Source organism: Quercus robur, chromosome 2 (genome assembly GCF_932294415.1).
Source record: "Quercus robur chromosome 2, dhQueRobu3.1, whole genome shotgun sequence".
Classification (NCBI taxonomy): domain Eukaryota; kingdom Viridiplantae; phylum Streptophyta; class Magnoliopsida; order Fagales; family Fagaceae; genus Quercus; species Quercus robur.
Genome location: NC_065535.1, coordinates 32,596,962 through 32,611,096, shown reverse-complemented (window position 1 = coordinate 32,611,096; position 14,135 = coordinate 32,596,962). Strand labels below are relative to the sequence as shown.

General features: G+C 33.9%; 2 protein-coding genes across 2 annotated transcripts; one reads left to right on the top strand and one right to left on the bottom strand.

Annotated features, from left to right (window-relative positions):
* The first annotated feature begins 8,508 nt into the window (after window positions 1-8,508).
* On the top strand, window positions 8,509-11,453 carry LOC126713385 (uncharacterized). Its single transcript, XM_050413132.1, has 3 exons — window positions 8,509-8,973; window positions 10,830-10,962; window positions 11,056-11,453. Exons 1-3 carry the CDS (start codon window positions 8,810-8,812, stop codon window positions 11,110-11,112), a joined length of 354 nt encoding a protein of 117 aa, XP_050269089.1. The 5' UTR covers window positions 8,509-8,809; the 3' UTR covers window positions 11,113-11,453.
* Window positions 10,910-13,338, bottom strand: LOC126713384 (uncharacterized). Its single transcript, XM_050413131.1, has 7 exons — window positions 12,999-13,338; window positions 12,745-12,911; window positions 12,525-12,627; window positions 12,060-12,176; window positions 11,810-11,980; window positions 11,387-11,510; window positions 10,910-11,310 (listed from the first exon to the last, which is right to left on the bottom strand). Exons 1-7 carry the CDS (start codon window positions 13,281-13,283, stop codon window positions 11,174-11,176), a joined length of 1,104 nt encoding a protein of 367 aa, XP_050269088.1. The 5' UTR covers window positions 13,284-13,338; the 3' UTR covers window positions 10,910-11,173.
* Between the last annotated feature and the right edge of the window lie 797 nt (window positions 13,339-14,135).

Genomic DNA, 14,135 nt, shown 5'->3' with positions numbered 1-14,135 from the left:
GAGTTTTATGTGTTAGTCATACGTAAAAAGTAAAAATGGTGATCTATGGTATTCTATTTATTACCTAGAGAACACTAATTTATTAAAGGTTTAAATCTTCTAGATTTATAATTTTATTTAATATAAACTATTAGGGTCATATTTTCTATGTTACTGGCTTATCATTTGACAAAACACACTTTACTTGTAAATTGAGTAGAATCTAAGTTGGGTTTGATACATATCAAGTGGTTGTATTATACACATGAAGATTGATCCGAGAAACAAGTGAAGAAAAGCTGTTTTACTGAAACTTGACAGATAGCTTGATAGAAGGCATCTATCAAGATTTATTGGGCAAGCTCAACACCAACTCGACACTAGCTCGATCTATCGAGTTTTACGAATTCAGAATTTCCAGATCTGAATTTTGACCCATGTTGATATATTTGTTTAGGGTTTCTTCTCTCATAACCCTAGACATAAGGCTCTTTTAAGAGCCATCATATACGGATACAATGACTAAGAACTTAATTTTTCTCTATGAGAAGTTACTGTGTTTGTACACCATAGGGTTTTGTAACCAAGTACTTCCTATTCTTCATCGTTTATGAAGTGAAGAATTTTACAGCTAACAACAATCATTCAAGTTGCTGGAGTTAGTCATGTATTGGGATCCGTGCAAAGGGTTAGTCACAGATTGGAGATTTGTGCATCAAATGAAAGAAGGCTACTACAAGATCAAGTCCAATTGGGTATTGGAGTGAAGGTTCAATTGTAAGTTGGTATTTGGGGATAGGCCAGGGTAGTGGTAAGATATCTCATACATGTAACCACTTAATTATTGATTAGTGGATTCTTGGGAGTGGTGATCTTAAATTCACCTGGTGAGGTTTTTGCCTTACGAAAAGTTTTGCCCATTTGTCAACAAATCATTGTGTCAATTTAATTTCCACTGCATTTAGTTTTTTTTGGTGATTTGTTGGTGCCTCCATGATTTGCATGTAATTTGACCTAATTAATCAACTTTAGTAATTAAATTAATTAACCAAGGTCAAGCTATCTTAACCCAACAGAAACTTCAATGACATATGTCTTATGTTATTTTTTCTTTCTTTCTTAAAAAGGTGTTTATTAAAAATTAAAGCTAAGCATCGTAGTTAGGCTCATAAAATAAAATGAAAAAGAAGGAAGTATGAATAACAAAATATTCATTGCAAATGGTTGTAGGTATTTAATTTGATGAAAAGTTTCAATTGTAGTATATATCATCATTTATTGCGAAAATTTAAATATTGTCACAATGTTTTATCAAAACTTAGTTGTTTATTGTTGAAAGACGATGACATTTGTTATCATTCTTAGTAGAATTTTTTGTAAGTAGATATTGTCTTTAGTAAATAGGTTGTAAGAAATTATCATACTAAATAGATAGTCATATGTTAAATAATTATTCTACATTTAAATACATGATTTGATACCACTTCAAAAAAAATTCTATCTAAAATTTTTTCACTCAAGGGGCAGCACATGCCTTGCAAGTGCAACCCTTACTAGTATATTCAAAATATGGGAAGAATGATAATATGTAGAATTGGATTGAAGTAGACCTAAACGGACCGAATGGACTGATATGGACCAAAGTAGACTGCAATAGACCGAAATGGAATGATGTGGATCGAAATAGACCAAGTGGATTGAAATGGACAAAAATGCACTAAAAGGGACCTAATTGGACTAAAGTGGACCCAAGTGCACTGAATTGGACCGAAGTGAACTGAATTGGACCAAAGTAGACCGAATTAAACTAAAATAGACCAAAGTGAACCAAATAGACTGAATGGACTGCATTCTTGATATATAAACTCTACTTTAGAAGCAAGCACCAACTTTCTTAAATGATAAGATGGTTTTCTAATTGTATACATTTGTGCTCTGTACTTAGTGCCATTGCGCATATGATGTTTTCCTCATTCCACAGGCAACAACTCCAGCATCTTTTCATGAATTTTAATGAGTTCTTTGGAGGCCACCTAGGAATTGACTAGAGCTTTTTTTTAAGAAATTATTTTATTTTATTTTTTATTTAAGTGGAAAGCTCAGGTGTATATAGCTTGTTTGGGATTGCTTTGAGATAGGTCTTACATCAACAAGTGTGTATGTGTGTGTATATATATGTATGTATATGAATATAAATAAATAATTCTACCATTTTTCACAGGTTATGATTGGTATACAATAAAAGTGATGTTAGTGGGGATTTCATGTGAAGGTAATATTGCAACAATCACAATCCACCACCTTAGACATTGTGAAAAAAATTATGTTTGTAGCATTTCTTATTTAATATGTGACTTCTGTGTGTATCTAAAACGTATTCCATATGGTTACATGATTTCCTTAAAATGTGGAGATGTAGAGGAAAATTCAAAGGATCAAATTATATCATGAATTACTCTACATTTGCAAATAGCAAGTTACTCTTTTGTAGGGCAGCTGTGAAAGAATGTTGGGTAATTTGAAACAATCTAATGAAACATATGCCAAAAGATAAATGGAGGGAAGTCTAATTGTTTTTCAATTAAAAACACAAGAAGTGATATAAAAGGAGTTAATCAGAAGCAAACTATAGGTCCAAGAAGTGAAAAAAATGAAAAATATTTAAGATTCCTTTCATAATAGGAAGATCAAAGAAGAAAACATTTATGGAGATCAAAGAAAGGTTACGCTAATCAAATCAACAAAGTGGAATGGGGGTTTTGGAATGTTCAAAAAAAAAAAAAAATTTTGTTAGTCAAACAAGATTGAAGACTAATGCATTATATGAACTTTTTACTATATAGTATATATGTGACCATGCTTCATACAGACATACACATGGAAAAGCAGCTTGATGCAAGTTGGGTGATAAAAGTAGATGGAGCATAAGAAAAGGGTGTAGTGTGAAAAATATCAGGCACTACATGGATGTTGAAGCCTTCTATCTTTTGAGGTAATATCTCCAACTATTAACCTTCCACAAGATGCAAAGTAAGTGCTCTAATAGATGTGAAAAAGAAATCCTTGAATGAGGAGTTGCTAATCAAAGGAATGAGGAGTTGCTAATCAAAGGATAAAGCTTATAGTGGTGACATACTAACATATTATAGACTTGTGATTTTGGGATTTGTCCAAGTACCATTTTTTGTTCCATGAAATTCCCAGTGGGCTTCAAACTCACTTTGTCCTAACTAATCCTAGGGTGCACAGGCCCTCGACAAGGAGTTTCCTACAAGTGCACCATAGGCAATTCAAGGGGCAATTAAATTCCCCCAATCCGATGGTCCTAAGGGAGTGAATGCACGTTTAGCTGCTTGAACTCAAGACGTCAGAGTTTTACTGCTCGTTCCAGAGTTCGCCTAACCAATATGCCACACCCCTTGGGGTTTCACTCCCAGGATTTTACCTTTAACATTTTTATGCATGTCACTTACCACTTCAACACCTAGGCTCACCTTCCAAAAATTATGATAAAAAAAAAAAAATTCACAAACAAAAAAGTATTAGTGTTTTCAAGGAAATTCCTTAAAGGAATGCATCCATGAGATAAACCTTATGCATGACCTTATTTGGAAAGAAATCAATTTTACGTGTCTTCTACGTATGCTCAAGAAAGAACAAATTTCAAATTTGTGAGAATTTCCAAAATTTAATCATAATTATAGTCCTAACTAATTATAGTAGGTGATCTTACCAATATCTCTGTGGTATAATCCGAAATGCCTTATCTAGAAAGGAATCAAGATTACTTTCCTTTTATGTATGCTCAAGTAAAAACATTTGTGAGCATTTGGAAAATTTAATGGTAATAATTATGTTTATTAGTTAATTTTAGCAAGTGATCTTAGCAGTATCCTTATAAAATATCAAGAATTAATGCAAATACAGATGTTTATAATTAGTTGTTGCATAGTTGGTTGAGCTTGCTTACCCAAAAAAAAAGGGGTTACAAAATATGGGTAGAATAATAATATTTAGAATTGAGCATATCCTGTGGGTTTCAGTTAGCTCAACTGATAAAGTCTCTGATAACTGTATAAGAGATTTGGAGTTCAATCCCCGTCTACTCCAAAAACTGATTGGTGTCTTGGTCTGATGATAATTGATAAAGAGCTATCATCAGAAGCGTGTAGAATTGAGCATATCCTATATTAATTAATGATGATGAAGAAGATATTTCTTAATATTTACAGTACCCCTCTTTTTTGAAAATGTTCATATTTTTTATGAGCTATCCAATTATAAGAGAAAATTTTGGATGCAAATATTTTTGTGTTAACGATACTAGTGGCCCAAAGAAAAGATCATTGTTTATGATAGAATATCATGAGTGTATCATATAATATGGTTTTCGTAGGATCAACAGGTAAGTTATTATTTTTTAAAATTTATGTCCTACCTTTTTTCGTGTGAATATTACTGATTATTTATTTACTTATTTAAAAGTTATGCATATTTGTTTCTTACTCAATCCATATTTTTCCCAATGATATCTGATTATAATTGGTTGTTTCTTGAAGGTTGGAGTAGCACGTATGTATTGCAAATTCAAATGGTTTGGAGAAGAAACCAACCCAAGAATCGTGTCCTCAATAAAATTATAATTCATTGTATCCCCCCTCGCCCATAAAAGTGAAAGAAAAAAAAGAAAAAAGAAAGAACAAGTTGTCTCAAGTTTCATAAGTGATTACTTTTAGTGGAGTTTGTGGTGTGCCTTTATGTAAAAAAACCCTTTCCCTATCTCTTGCGTATGTGAGTGTGTTTGTTTCTCAAAAACAAAATCAAAAAAAAAAAAAAAAAATCAAAAATCAAAAAAATCAAAAGTGAAACATCGAAGCTTCTTGTCCAATAGCACTTCTCGGTATATGATTTTATTTTCTTTATTTATAGGAATTCTTGCTGTCCGAAAAATTATCCTTTAAGCATCTCACAATTGAATGACACACAAAATATGAATAATTATCATTTTTGCTTGCAAAGTGGCTTATTTCTTGGTTCCAATTAATAGGGCATAGACTATGTGCATTACGACAGTGGCTAGATCAATCATCAATTCCATTAATCTTCTCATCTTCTTGGGGATGGAGGTCAGGAATCAAGAGTCGATTATCAATATGGCTTATTTTGCTTAATTTCTCTCTCTTCTCCTAATGTGTTATATCACAAAACAAAACAAAGTCTTTCTCTTATATATATCTGCAAAATGAATATTTAATATGTTCAATTCCACTATAATATTTTGCTTAAATTTTTTTTTTCCTGTATTTCATGTTTGAAATGAAAGATTATTTGACTTATTTCGTCAAAGAAGTAGCATAAGTTATTCCAACCATGCTATGTGTTGCTTCAAGTTGTTGGCAACCTTGAATGAGGAGATTAATTTAATGATCAATGAATTTTGGAGGGGCCAAAAGAAAGATGAGAGAAAGATAAACATGATGAAATGGGAAAGGCTACATGAATCAAAGCAACAAAGAGGAATGGGGTTTCGGTGTATCAAAATAATTTTGTTTATTAGACAGGAGCAAAACTAATACACAATACAAATTTTGTACTATAGAGAGGTCTAAAACCAAAGTATTTTCCATCTTGTACATTCCTTGAGGCTAAACTAAAGTGGCAATGCTTCTTATGCATGGAAAAACACCCTTGATGCGAGCTGGGTGATTGAAAAAGGGAGTATATAGATTAGAGAATAGGCAATGGGTGTAAATTTAAAAAATTTGGGGTGCGAGATAGATGCTGGAATATGTCATAGACTAATTATTATAGGACATAGGCTCATTATTATGGGATCTATCCTAGGGCCATTTTGTGTTTTCATGAAACTCCCAGTGGGCTTCAAATCCACTTACAAAAGATGTTGTGTCAATTCCCTTACATAGAGTTAGAGCACCCACAGTAGTGGTGCTATTTTTTTTTAGCTATTTGACACCACAAAAAGTTACTTTATCTATTTTACTTACTTTACAAAACATCCAATAGCAGTGGATCTATTTTAGCTTTCAACACAATAAAATAATATAAACATCACAATAAAATAATATATATACCATAATAAAATAATATATTCACTACAATAAACAACAATCACAACCACTGCAATCGCTACTGTTGCTACTACCGCTGCTGCCGTCGTCACCGACTCTTCCACCGCCGCCATCTTAACCACAAATCATATCGTAAAAATCATTATAAAATAAATAAATAAATAAATAAAAAGAAGAGAGAAAGAATAGAGTAATACCTGAGATCGGTGGAAAACCAAAGCAATGGGCTGAGGAAGGCAACAGCAGCTTCCGCAGCGATGAGTTGGGCTTCGAAGTGGGTGAGGAGGATGATGAATCAGGTCGGCAATGGTGCGTGAGTTGGCGATGATGCGTGAGCTTCGGTGGTGGCGGTGAGGAGGTTGATGAATTGGTGAGAGTTTGTGGATGAGGATGATGGGAATCGGTGAAGTTAAAGCCTTTGTGGAGGATGAGAGTTTCAACGCTATGAGAGTTGAGAGCTTGAGAAGGAGTTGTGCCTTTGTCTTTGTGTGATAAACGAAAGAAATAAAAGAAATAGAAAAATAATTAAATAAAGGAAGAGAAGAAATATTATTCTAATGTTAGTGGGAATAAAAAAACATTTTTTCTGTTTAGCTTCAAGCTACTGTAGCTCTAAAGGTAAAATATTTAGATATACCTTCACTATTGTAGAGCACTTATTGTATTTTGGTGGAGTTAAAATAGCAATATAGCTATTTAGCACCACTATTGTGGATGCTCTTATGTCATTGACATGACAGGCTATGCAGTTAGGGCTGGCACGGCAATAAGTTGTGATATTGCATCTCACTTTTATGTTTTTATGTTTGTATTTTGGTGTTTTTTGTGAAACAAAACATCTAAGTACTATGTTAATCATGGAAAAATAACAAACTGCAGTAACAAGTTTCACAAAGATAAAGATAAGTTTCACAATAAAATACCATTAGTCACAAAGATGAAGAAAAGTTTCACAAGTATTTTAATGATATCCCACTAGGAAGTAGGAACCAGCTAGCCTAACAGTAGAATATAACCCTCTTGACATTCTCTCCATGAGTACTCACACCATCGGAAACAGATATCTTGATCATTGTGGTTTCTTCCATTGTGGCTCTCCGAAAAGATATGAGTAATTCCTTGATCATTCCACCGGAAACAGATATCTTAAATAGTGCATCAACAAGGACAGTGTTTCCACCTTGACATTTATCTTCAGTGCAATATTTGCCAAATATTGTTTACTCATTCTAAATTACATGCTTTTTCAAACAGCATTTGGAAACGAGTCCAAAGATCTGTCTCACAAATCCGTTTCAACTTTCAAATCACCATAAAGAGTCATTACTATCTGGCTAAATAGGCATATATTTGGCCACTGCGTTTGTTGAATTAATGACATGCATAGATTTCATTGTACCTCTTTCATCAACTGCAATGACCTCGTGTTGCTTACCTATATATAGATAGGATACTACCTGCGCATGTTTCCACGGTGGTGCGGCTATTGTGGCATTGTTGTATGGTGGCTTGGTGTTGTGAATGAATTTGTGATGGGATTGAATATGATCTGAATGGGGCTGTTTCTCCGATGGGTTTTCAAGGTGAAGAACAACGGTGAACTTGGTTGCGGAGGTTGTGAGAGGTTTTGTGGGACTGTGATTCATAGCCATGGCCAAAATCCGAATGTCAGCCTAGACCTCGGTAGAAAGCTCTTGTCAGCTACATATTAATTTTTTTTTTTTTTTGATTATAGCTACATATTAATATTAAGTTCTTGTGATACAATAAATTCAATGTAGAGTTTATATACTAGAAAATCCTAAACTAACCATAATTTATCCAAAGGTTAATTTGCTTGTTCTACAATTAATTTGGACTACTTGGATTATAATATATTACACTGTTCCATTAATTTGCTTGTTTTACAAGTAAATAAGCCTACAATTGATTTAACCTTTTTTGACAGAAAAGTAGTACAATTGATTTGAGCTACTTGGATCATAATATGTTACACTGTTTATGCCTATCTTAGTAGATAAATATATATATATATATATATTTTTTTTTTTTTGTAATTTTTTATTATTATACTCCCTCCGTCCCACTTTGTTTGTCCTGTTTGAAAAGTCAAAATTTTTAAGGGAACATCATTTATTGTCTTGTCTATCTTTTAAAAATGTATAAGTTTTCAAAACTACCCTTAAATAAATTTATCAAAAAAATTGAATTAGTAAATTAATAGGGGTATAATAGGAATATTAGTAAGTTAATGACTTTTATTTTTAGAAACAGGACAATATTTTGGGATATCCTAAAATGGAATAGAGGACAAACAAAGTGGGACGGAGGGAGTAAAAATTATCAAAAACCTATTTAATTTGCTTGTTCTAAAAAGCTATTATGTCTTTTTATGTTGGCAATAAAAGTCCAAAACCTACAATACTTACAAACTAAAACCCCTAGAACCCCAACATTTTTCTCTTCTATCTCTTAAATTTTTTACAGTTTCAAAATTTAAGTTTTTATTTATTTATTTATAAAACCCAAATTTTAACTAGTAATATCAAAAGTAAAAGATTAAAGACGGACTGCACCAACAAAGCAACTGGGTTTGTCACTGTCTGACTGAATATATATGGCCCGTACTCCCTTGGCATAAAACAACTCTTCCAACTTCCAACTTCCCAACTTCCAACTGACTCCCACGCCTTTCACTCATACCATTCAATAAGAGAGGCGAGGGAGAGAGAGAGATAGAGATGGCGGCAGCGTCGTTTAGATGGATACTACAGTTACACAAGGACGTTCCCAAAGCAGCTCGGTTCTACTCAGAGGGGTTGGACTTAACCGTCAACGTTTGCACTCTCCGTTGGGCCGAACTCCAATCTGGCCCTCTCAAACTCGCCCTCATGCAATCTCCCAAGTAATTCTCTCTCTCTCTCCTTTTCCCGAATGCACTTCTGGTGTTTGACAAATTGCCTAAGAGAACCTAGAATACATGATAACTATATTCAGACATTTTCATTTTTATTCCTTTGACTAGTGCAGCAATTGGGTTATATTGTTAATGAAACGTCTGTGCTGAGTTTTTAACCCACATTTGCCTAGACTAGTTGCATTTTTGAAAAAATTTGTTTCAAGTATTGGCAATTATGCATGCCCATATGGTAGATTTTGAATTTTTTTTTTAGCACTCGTTATAACTTTTTCTTTGGTGGTGTTAATACTTAATACACTGGCTTTAATGCCTGTGTTTTCTCATAAGTTTTAGGTGATATACGTTATCAGTTAACTTAGAAATGATTTTACCTTGGACTCTTTATATATTTGATATAATTTTGACCGGGTTTAATTAAATGGGTTAGAGGGCAACTTGGGCTTGAGTTTTTGGTTATCATTCATTTCTTTGGCTGACTTGAAAGAATTTCTTAGGGCACGTTTGGTAGACTGTAATAGACATTGTAATGTAATAGTTATTCCAATGGTTTAACTATTCAATAGTTTGGTTATGTTTTTATTACAGGGAATAGTCATTTTTTATGAATAATTATTCTTTAAAATGAGGAATACCTATTCCTCTCTAAAAGGGTTGTAATAACTATTTCTTAGTAGATGTAATAATTTCTAACATTAATATATTTCCAAATAAATAAACTTTCCATATCCACCTAACAATTATGGAAATAAAAAATTATCAAAAAATAACTCATCTCTCTAAATTTTAAAATATATTATTTTCTAGGAAATATATTTGTATAAATGAGATATTTCCTAAAATAGATCATAAGTTTTATTCTAATATTACAACTCACAACCAAACTAATGAATAGGTTTAGTTATTCCATTACAACACCTTTTATTCCTGGTAATAAAGATTACCATTCCTGTTGTAATCCATATTCAGTGTACCAAACGTACCCTTAGTCAGTGGACTATAGTGGATTGGAACATAATCTAGAGGAGTTAAAACAGCTAATTTAATATGCATATGAGTAAAAGAAGATAAGGGAAGTCGGCGGAAGGTAATGAGTAAAAGAAGAGGAACTATAAGAGAAGTCGGTGGAAGGTTCTGCACAAAACATAAAATTGGAATTTGGCATTCTTTGCGCTGCTCTCAAAATAATGCCTTCTAGGTACCTATTAAAAGATACGACAGGAGTTTTGTTTTTGGGGTCTCTTTTTCTGAAGAAGGATACATTTGTTCTAGTGGGTAGTGTTGTCTCCAAAGGATGCATATTCTCTAGTTTGAAAGGGCTTCCAAGATATGCTTCAGCTGGTGATGTAGTATTGGTATTTAGCCATGTTTACTATACACCTTATGTAAAAAATAGCGTGTCCGCTAATGAGGTTGAGTTCAAATGATATCTCCTCTCCTTGTAAGAACAAGGTCAAAAACGAGGCCGTAAGATCAAGACCCATAAAATTTGTGTAATTACCAATTAATAAAAAAGAAAAAGAAAAACTACACTGTCAACTTTCAAACTAATTTGAATGTCTATACCCTGTAATCATTACATTCCATTCAAGTTCACTGGTAATTTGGTTTTTCATTATTCTGTTTGTTTTTTTGGGAGCCATTGTTTTTCATTACTGGTGATTTGCCAATTAGGTACCAAATAGTTTTGGCATTCTTGCCTGGTGTCACAAAATTTTGAAGTTCTGATTGACTACTTGATCTAAGGGACAGTGGGAAAACAAGTTTCTAAGATAATAATTTTCCTAGAAATGCTTTGGCTTCCACTATGGTTGAACATGCCAGCTACTAATCCAGTTTTACAGTGACCATGTTGTGCAGAACGGATACTCTTCACTTTTATCATTCACAGTGACTGATATTAACAGTACAGTGACAAAATTGATGACATTGGGAGCTGAACTAGATGGTCCCATCAAATATGAAATTCATGGAAAGGTAATGCCCTTAAATCTCTATAGACATCTTCAACTTCATTTTTAGTCTCTTTATTCAAGATATGAAGGTCTTTTATAATTTGCATGGGATCAGGTTGCAGCCATGCGATGTATTGATGGCCACATGCTAGGCCTCTATGAACCACTTTAAGGGCCTCAAGAAATGAGTTCCTCCAATTATGGAAAATGAAGCAGGCAGCTAAGAGCTTTTATTATGGCATCTTGAACTCTTTTGATGACATAGCGAAGACGTGAGAAGCTTCTCCTTTCTTTGGATTCCCTTCAATAATAGAGAATGTTTGTTCATCCAGATCTATTACAGCCGTACATAGTGTGTAAAGTATTGGACCTGAGAATATGGCATGAAGGGTCATTTTAGGAGAGTAATTATTCAACAGAAGGTAGTCAAATACGCTCCAAATTACCTGTCATGTAGATCGGGTATTTTGCATCAGCCATATCTCCAAGAAGTGACAAGAATTCGTTTTTTGATGTTTTTGGTAGCACAAGTGCTCTTCTTTGCCTGCTTATAGAGTTGTCATCATGTACCTTCAAACAAAATCAATGATTTTATTTTTCCATTGAAGTAGATAATTTGATCAATTAAAACTTTTTGCTTAGCTATATCTGCTAAAACTGCATCTGTCATAGAAGCTGCCATGCCACCACTCCAAGTGAGCAAGGAGGTTCACCACTTCAGAAAAATTGTCAGACCCAGCGTTGGATTGCTGATGTGGATTTGAGAAATATTTGTGAAGTGGTGAACATATGGTTGGCTTGTTTGGTGTGGAGGCATGGTGCTTCAGCATAAAGCGTAGCCACATATCCAGATGTGCCTCATTGCATACCTGCTGGACAGGAAGATGGAGATACATGTTTGCACGGAAAAATGGTGTTACTCCAACCTCTCTAACTGAAATCCGGTTCATTGATGCAGTTTCAACATTGAGAATTTTACGTGTTCTTATGTCAATCAGATTGTAACTATGTCCCACAGAAGCTTCTGATGAATGAATTCTCTGAAGAGACAAGCCATGATATAACCTTCCATAATCAACATGACTTTAAATATATGAGAAGGGCTATAAAACATCTTACAGTTACTGCATCGTCAATGCCTGAAGCTTCAAGGAGATCCCTAGAGATGAAGTTGCATCCAATTCCACCGGCCACAATCTCGTCTTCAATTGGGGGTACTGAATTTAGTGTGAAGGCCTGAAGTAGACACGTTAAAGAAATTATTCTTATGTCCATCTTTTTTTGATAAACACATATCTATCATATAAGTATTATGAAAACTAGTCAAATTCAATTCAGTTAAAGTTAGAACATTTTGGCCTAGTCCACACTAAGGCATCCATAACCAAAACTATGAATGTATGTTTGATACTTACATGATAGATTTTCTGTTCTTTTCTTCATTTCTCTTTTTTGTTGAAAATTTTAGGGGGAGGGGTCACAAGCAGAATATGATTCAAATTTCGTTGCTCATATTGTTTCAAGCATTAGTTTGGGTTTCACATATCAGTCTCATACAGATTCTTGGCGAGTGAGAATTTTTACCAATCCATGACTGTTGAATCCAAATGCACAGCTTGGGAGCTCTCCTGCATACGTGTATGCAATGAAGGATAGTTCCTTTGACAGCATTCCCTTTATCAAATAGCTGCAAAACCAAAAAAGAAATGTTACAAGCTATAAAAACGGAAAACCAAACAAATTTGATTGACTTGACAAGGGTTTTGTGAAACTTTAAAATAGGCTGGAATGCAGTAAACCATACGTGTGGCCAACCAGAGCAACATTTGCATCCTCATTATGTGCCACCATGGCCATGGAATCACTAACGATGAGAACATCAGAACAGTCATCTGGGCTTTCAGCATTCGAAATTAACTTGTTCTTTGGAAGAAAAGGAACAATCTCTTTCCTGAAGTTGATTAGTATTATCTGCACATGAACAACTAGAAAGTAACTGATACAGTACTAGGATAAATAAAACGAAAGTATTTTGTTGGTTTTCAAATGAAAAATTACATTAAGAACAGGAACCCCACTTCCCTCAGCTGTTCCTATCAGTTCATCCCAATAACTTGGAAACTTCTTTTTGTTATTATCAGCGAGTGCTTTGAGAAGTGGCTGTGCTTGTGGGGTTTGGGCAAAAGGTAGTAGCTGGTCTTGAAGAATGAGGTCTCTGGCCAGCCTGCTTCTTATAAGATTGGAGAACCTCTGGCCTATTAAGAAACCCATCTGGTAAGCATTTTCACAGGGCCCAACTTCAAACATTTCCAGCACTTTCCCTTCCAAACCTGAGCTCTCCATTTCAACTCCTTTCTCCGGGGATTTCAATAAAGGACTACCTTATCTTCGTTTTTGTGTGCACTAATTAAAGTATTTGGTTTGGCACGGAAGTAGGGGTAATTTTTATTTTATTATTTTATTATTATTTTTATTAAGGGTATGTTTGGATAGAACTTATTTTGCTGAAACTGAAAACTGAAAACTGAAAACTGAAAACTGAAAACACTGTAGCAAAATAATTTTTAAATGTGTAAATAGTGCCGTGGGACCCATTTTTAATGAAAAAGTTGATGAAAAGTGAAGTTTGTGGGTCCATGAACAGTACATCCGTATACTGTTCATGGAAGAAAAGTCAACATAAGCTGCTAAAAAAAAAAAAAAAAAAAGGAGAAAACGTGGGAGAAGAAAACGCAGCCGTGAAAAGTCCGAGAAAACGTGGGAGAAGAAAACGCAGCCGTGAAAAGTCCCACGTTTTCTCCTTTTTTTTTTTTTTTTTTTTTTTTTTTCTTTAGCAGCTTATGTTGACTTTTCTTTCATGAATAGTACACGGATGTACTGTTCATGGACCCACAAACTTCACTTTTCATCAACTTTTTCATTAAAAATGGGTCCCACGGCACTATTTACACATTTAAAAATTATTTTGTTACAGTGTTTTCAGTTTTTAGTTTTCAATTTCAGCAAAATAAGTTCTATCCAAACACACCCTAAGGTTACGAGATGAGATGGATAAGTGGGTATAAGGTTATAGAGTCCAAAACCAACTCACAGTTGATTATGGCGTTTCTTTTTCTATTTCTTTTTGGGCATATTTATTCCTAAAGAAGGGTACATCTATTCTAGTGGGTAATATTGGGCCTATTTGGTTTGTCC

Excerpts from the sequence above, each read along its gene's own strand:
- LOC126713385 (XM_050413132.1), top strand. The coding sequence starts at position 8,810 with ATGGCGGCAGCGTCGTTTAGATGGATACTACAGTTACACAAGGACGTT. Across the intron at positions 8,974-10,829 it reads GCCCTCATGCAATCTCCCAA|TGACCATGTTGTGCAGAACG; the intron begins GTAATTCTCTCT and ends CCAGTTTTACAG. Across the intron at positions 10,963-11,055 it reads AATATGAAATTCATGGAAAG|GTTGCAGCCATGCGATGTAT; the intron begins GTAATGCCCTTA and ends GCATGGGATCAG.
- LOC126713384 (XM_050413131.1), bottom strand. The coding sequence starts at position 13,283 with ATGGAGAGCTCAGGTTTGGAAGGGAAAGTGCTGGAAATGTTTGAAGTT. Across the intron at positions 12,912-12,998 it reads GTGGGGTTCCTGTTCTTAAT|ATAATACTAATCAACTTCAG; the intron begins GTAATTTTTCAT and ends GTTCATGTGCAG. Across the intron at positions 12,628-12,744 it reads GTTGCTCTGGTTGGCCACAC|CTATTTGATAAAGGGAATGC; the intron begins GTATGGTTTACT and ends TTGGTTTTGCAG.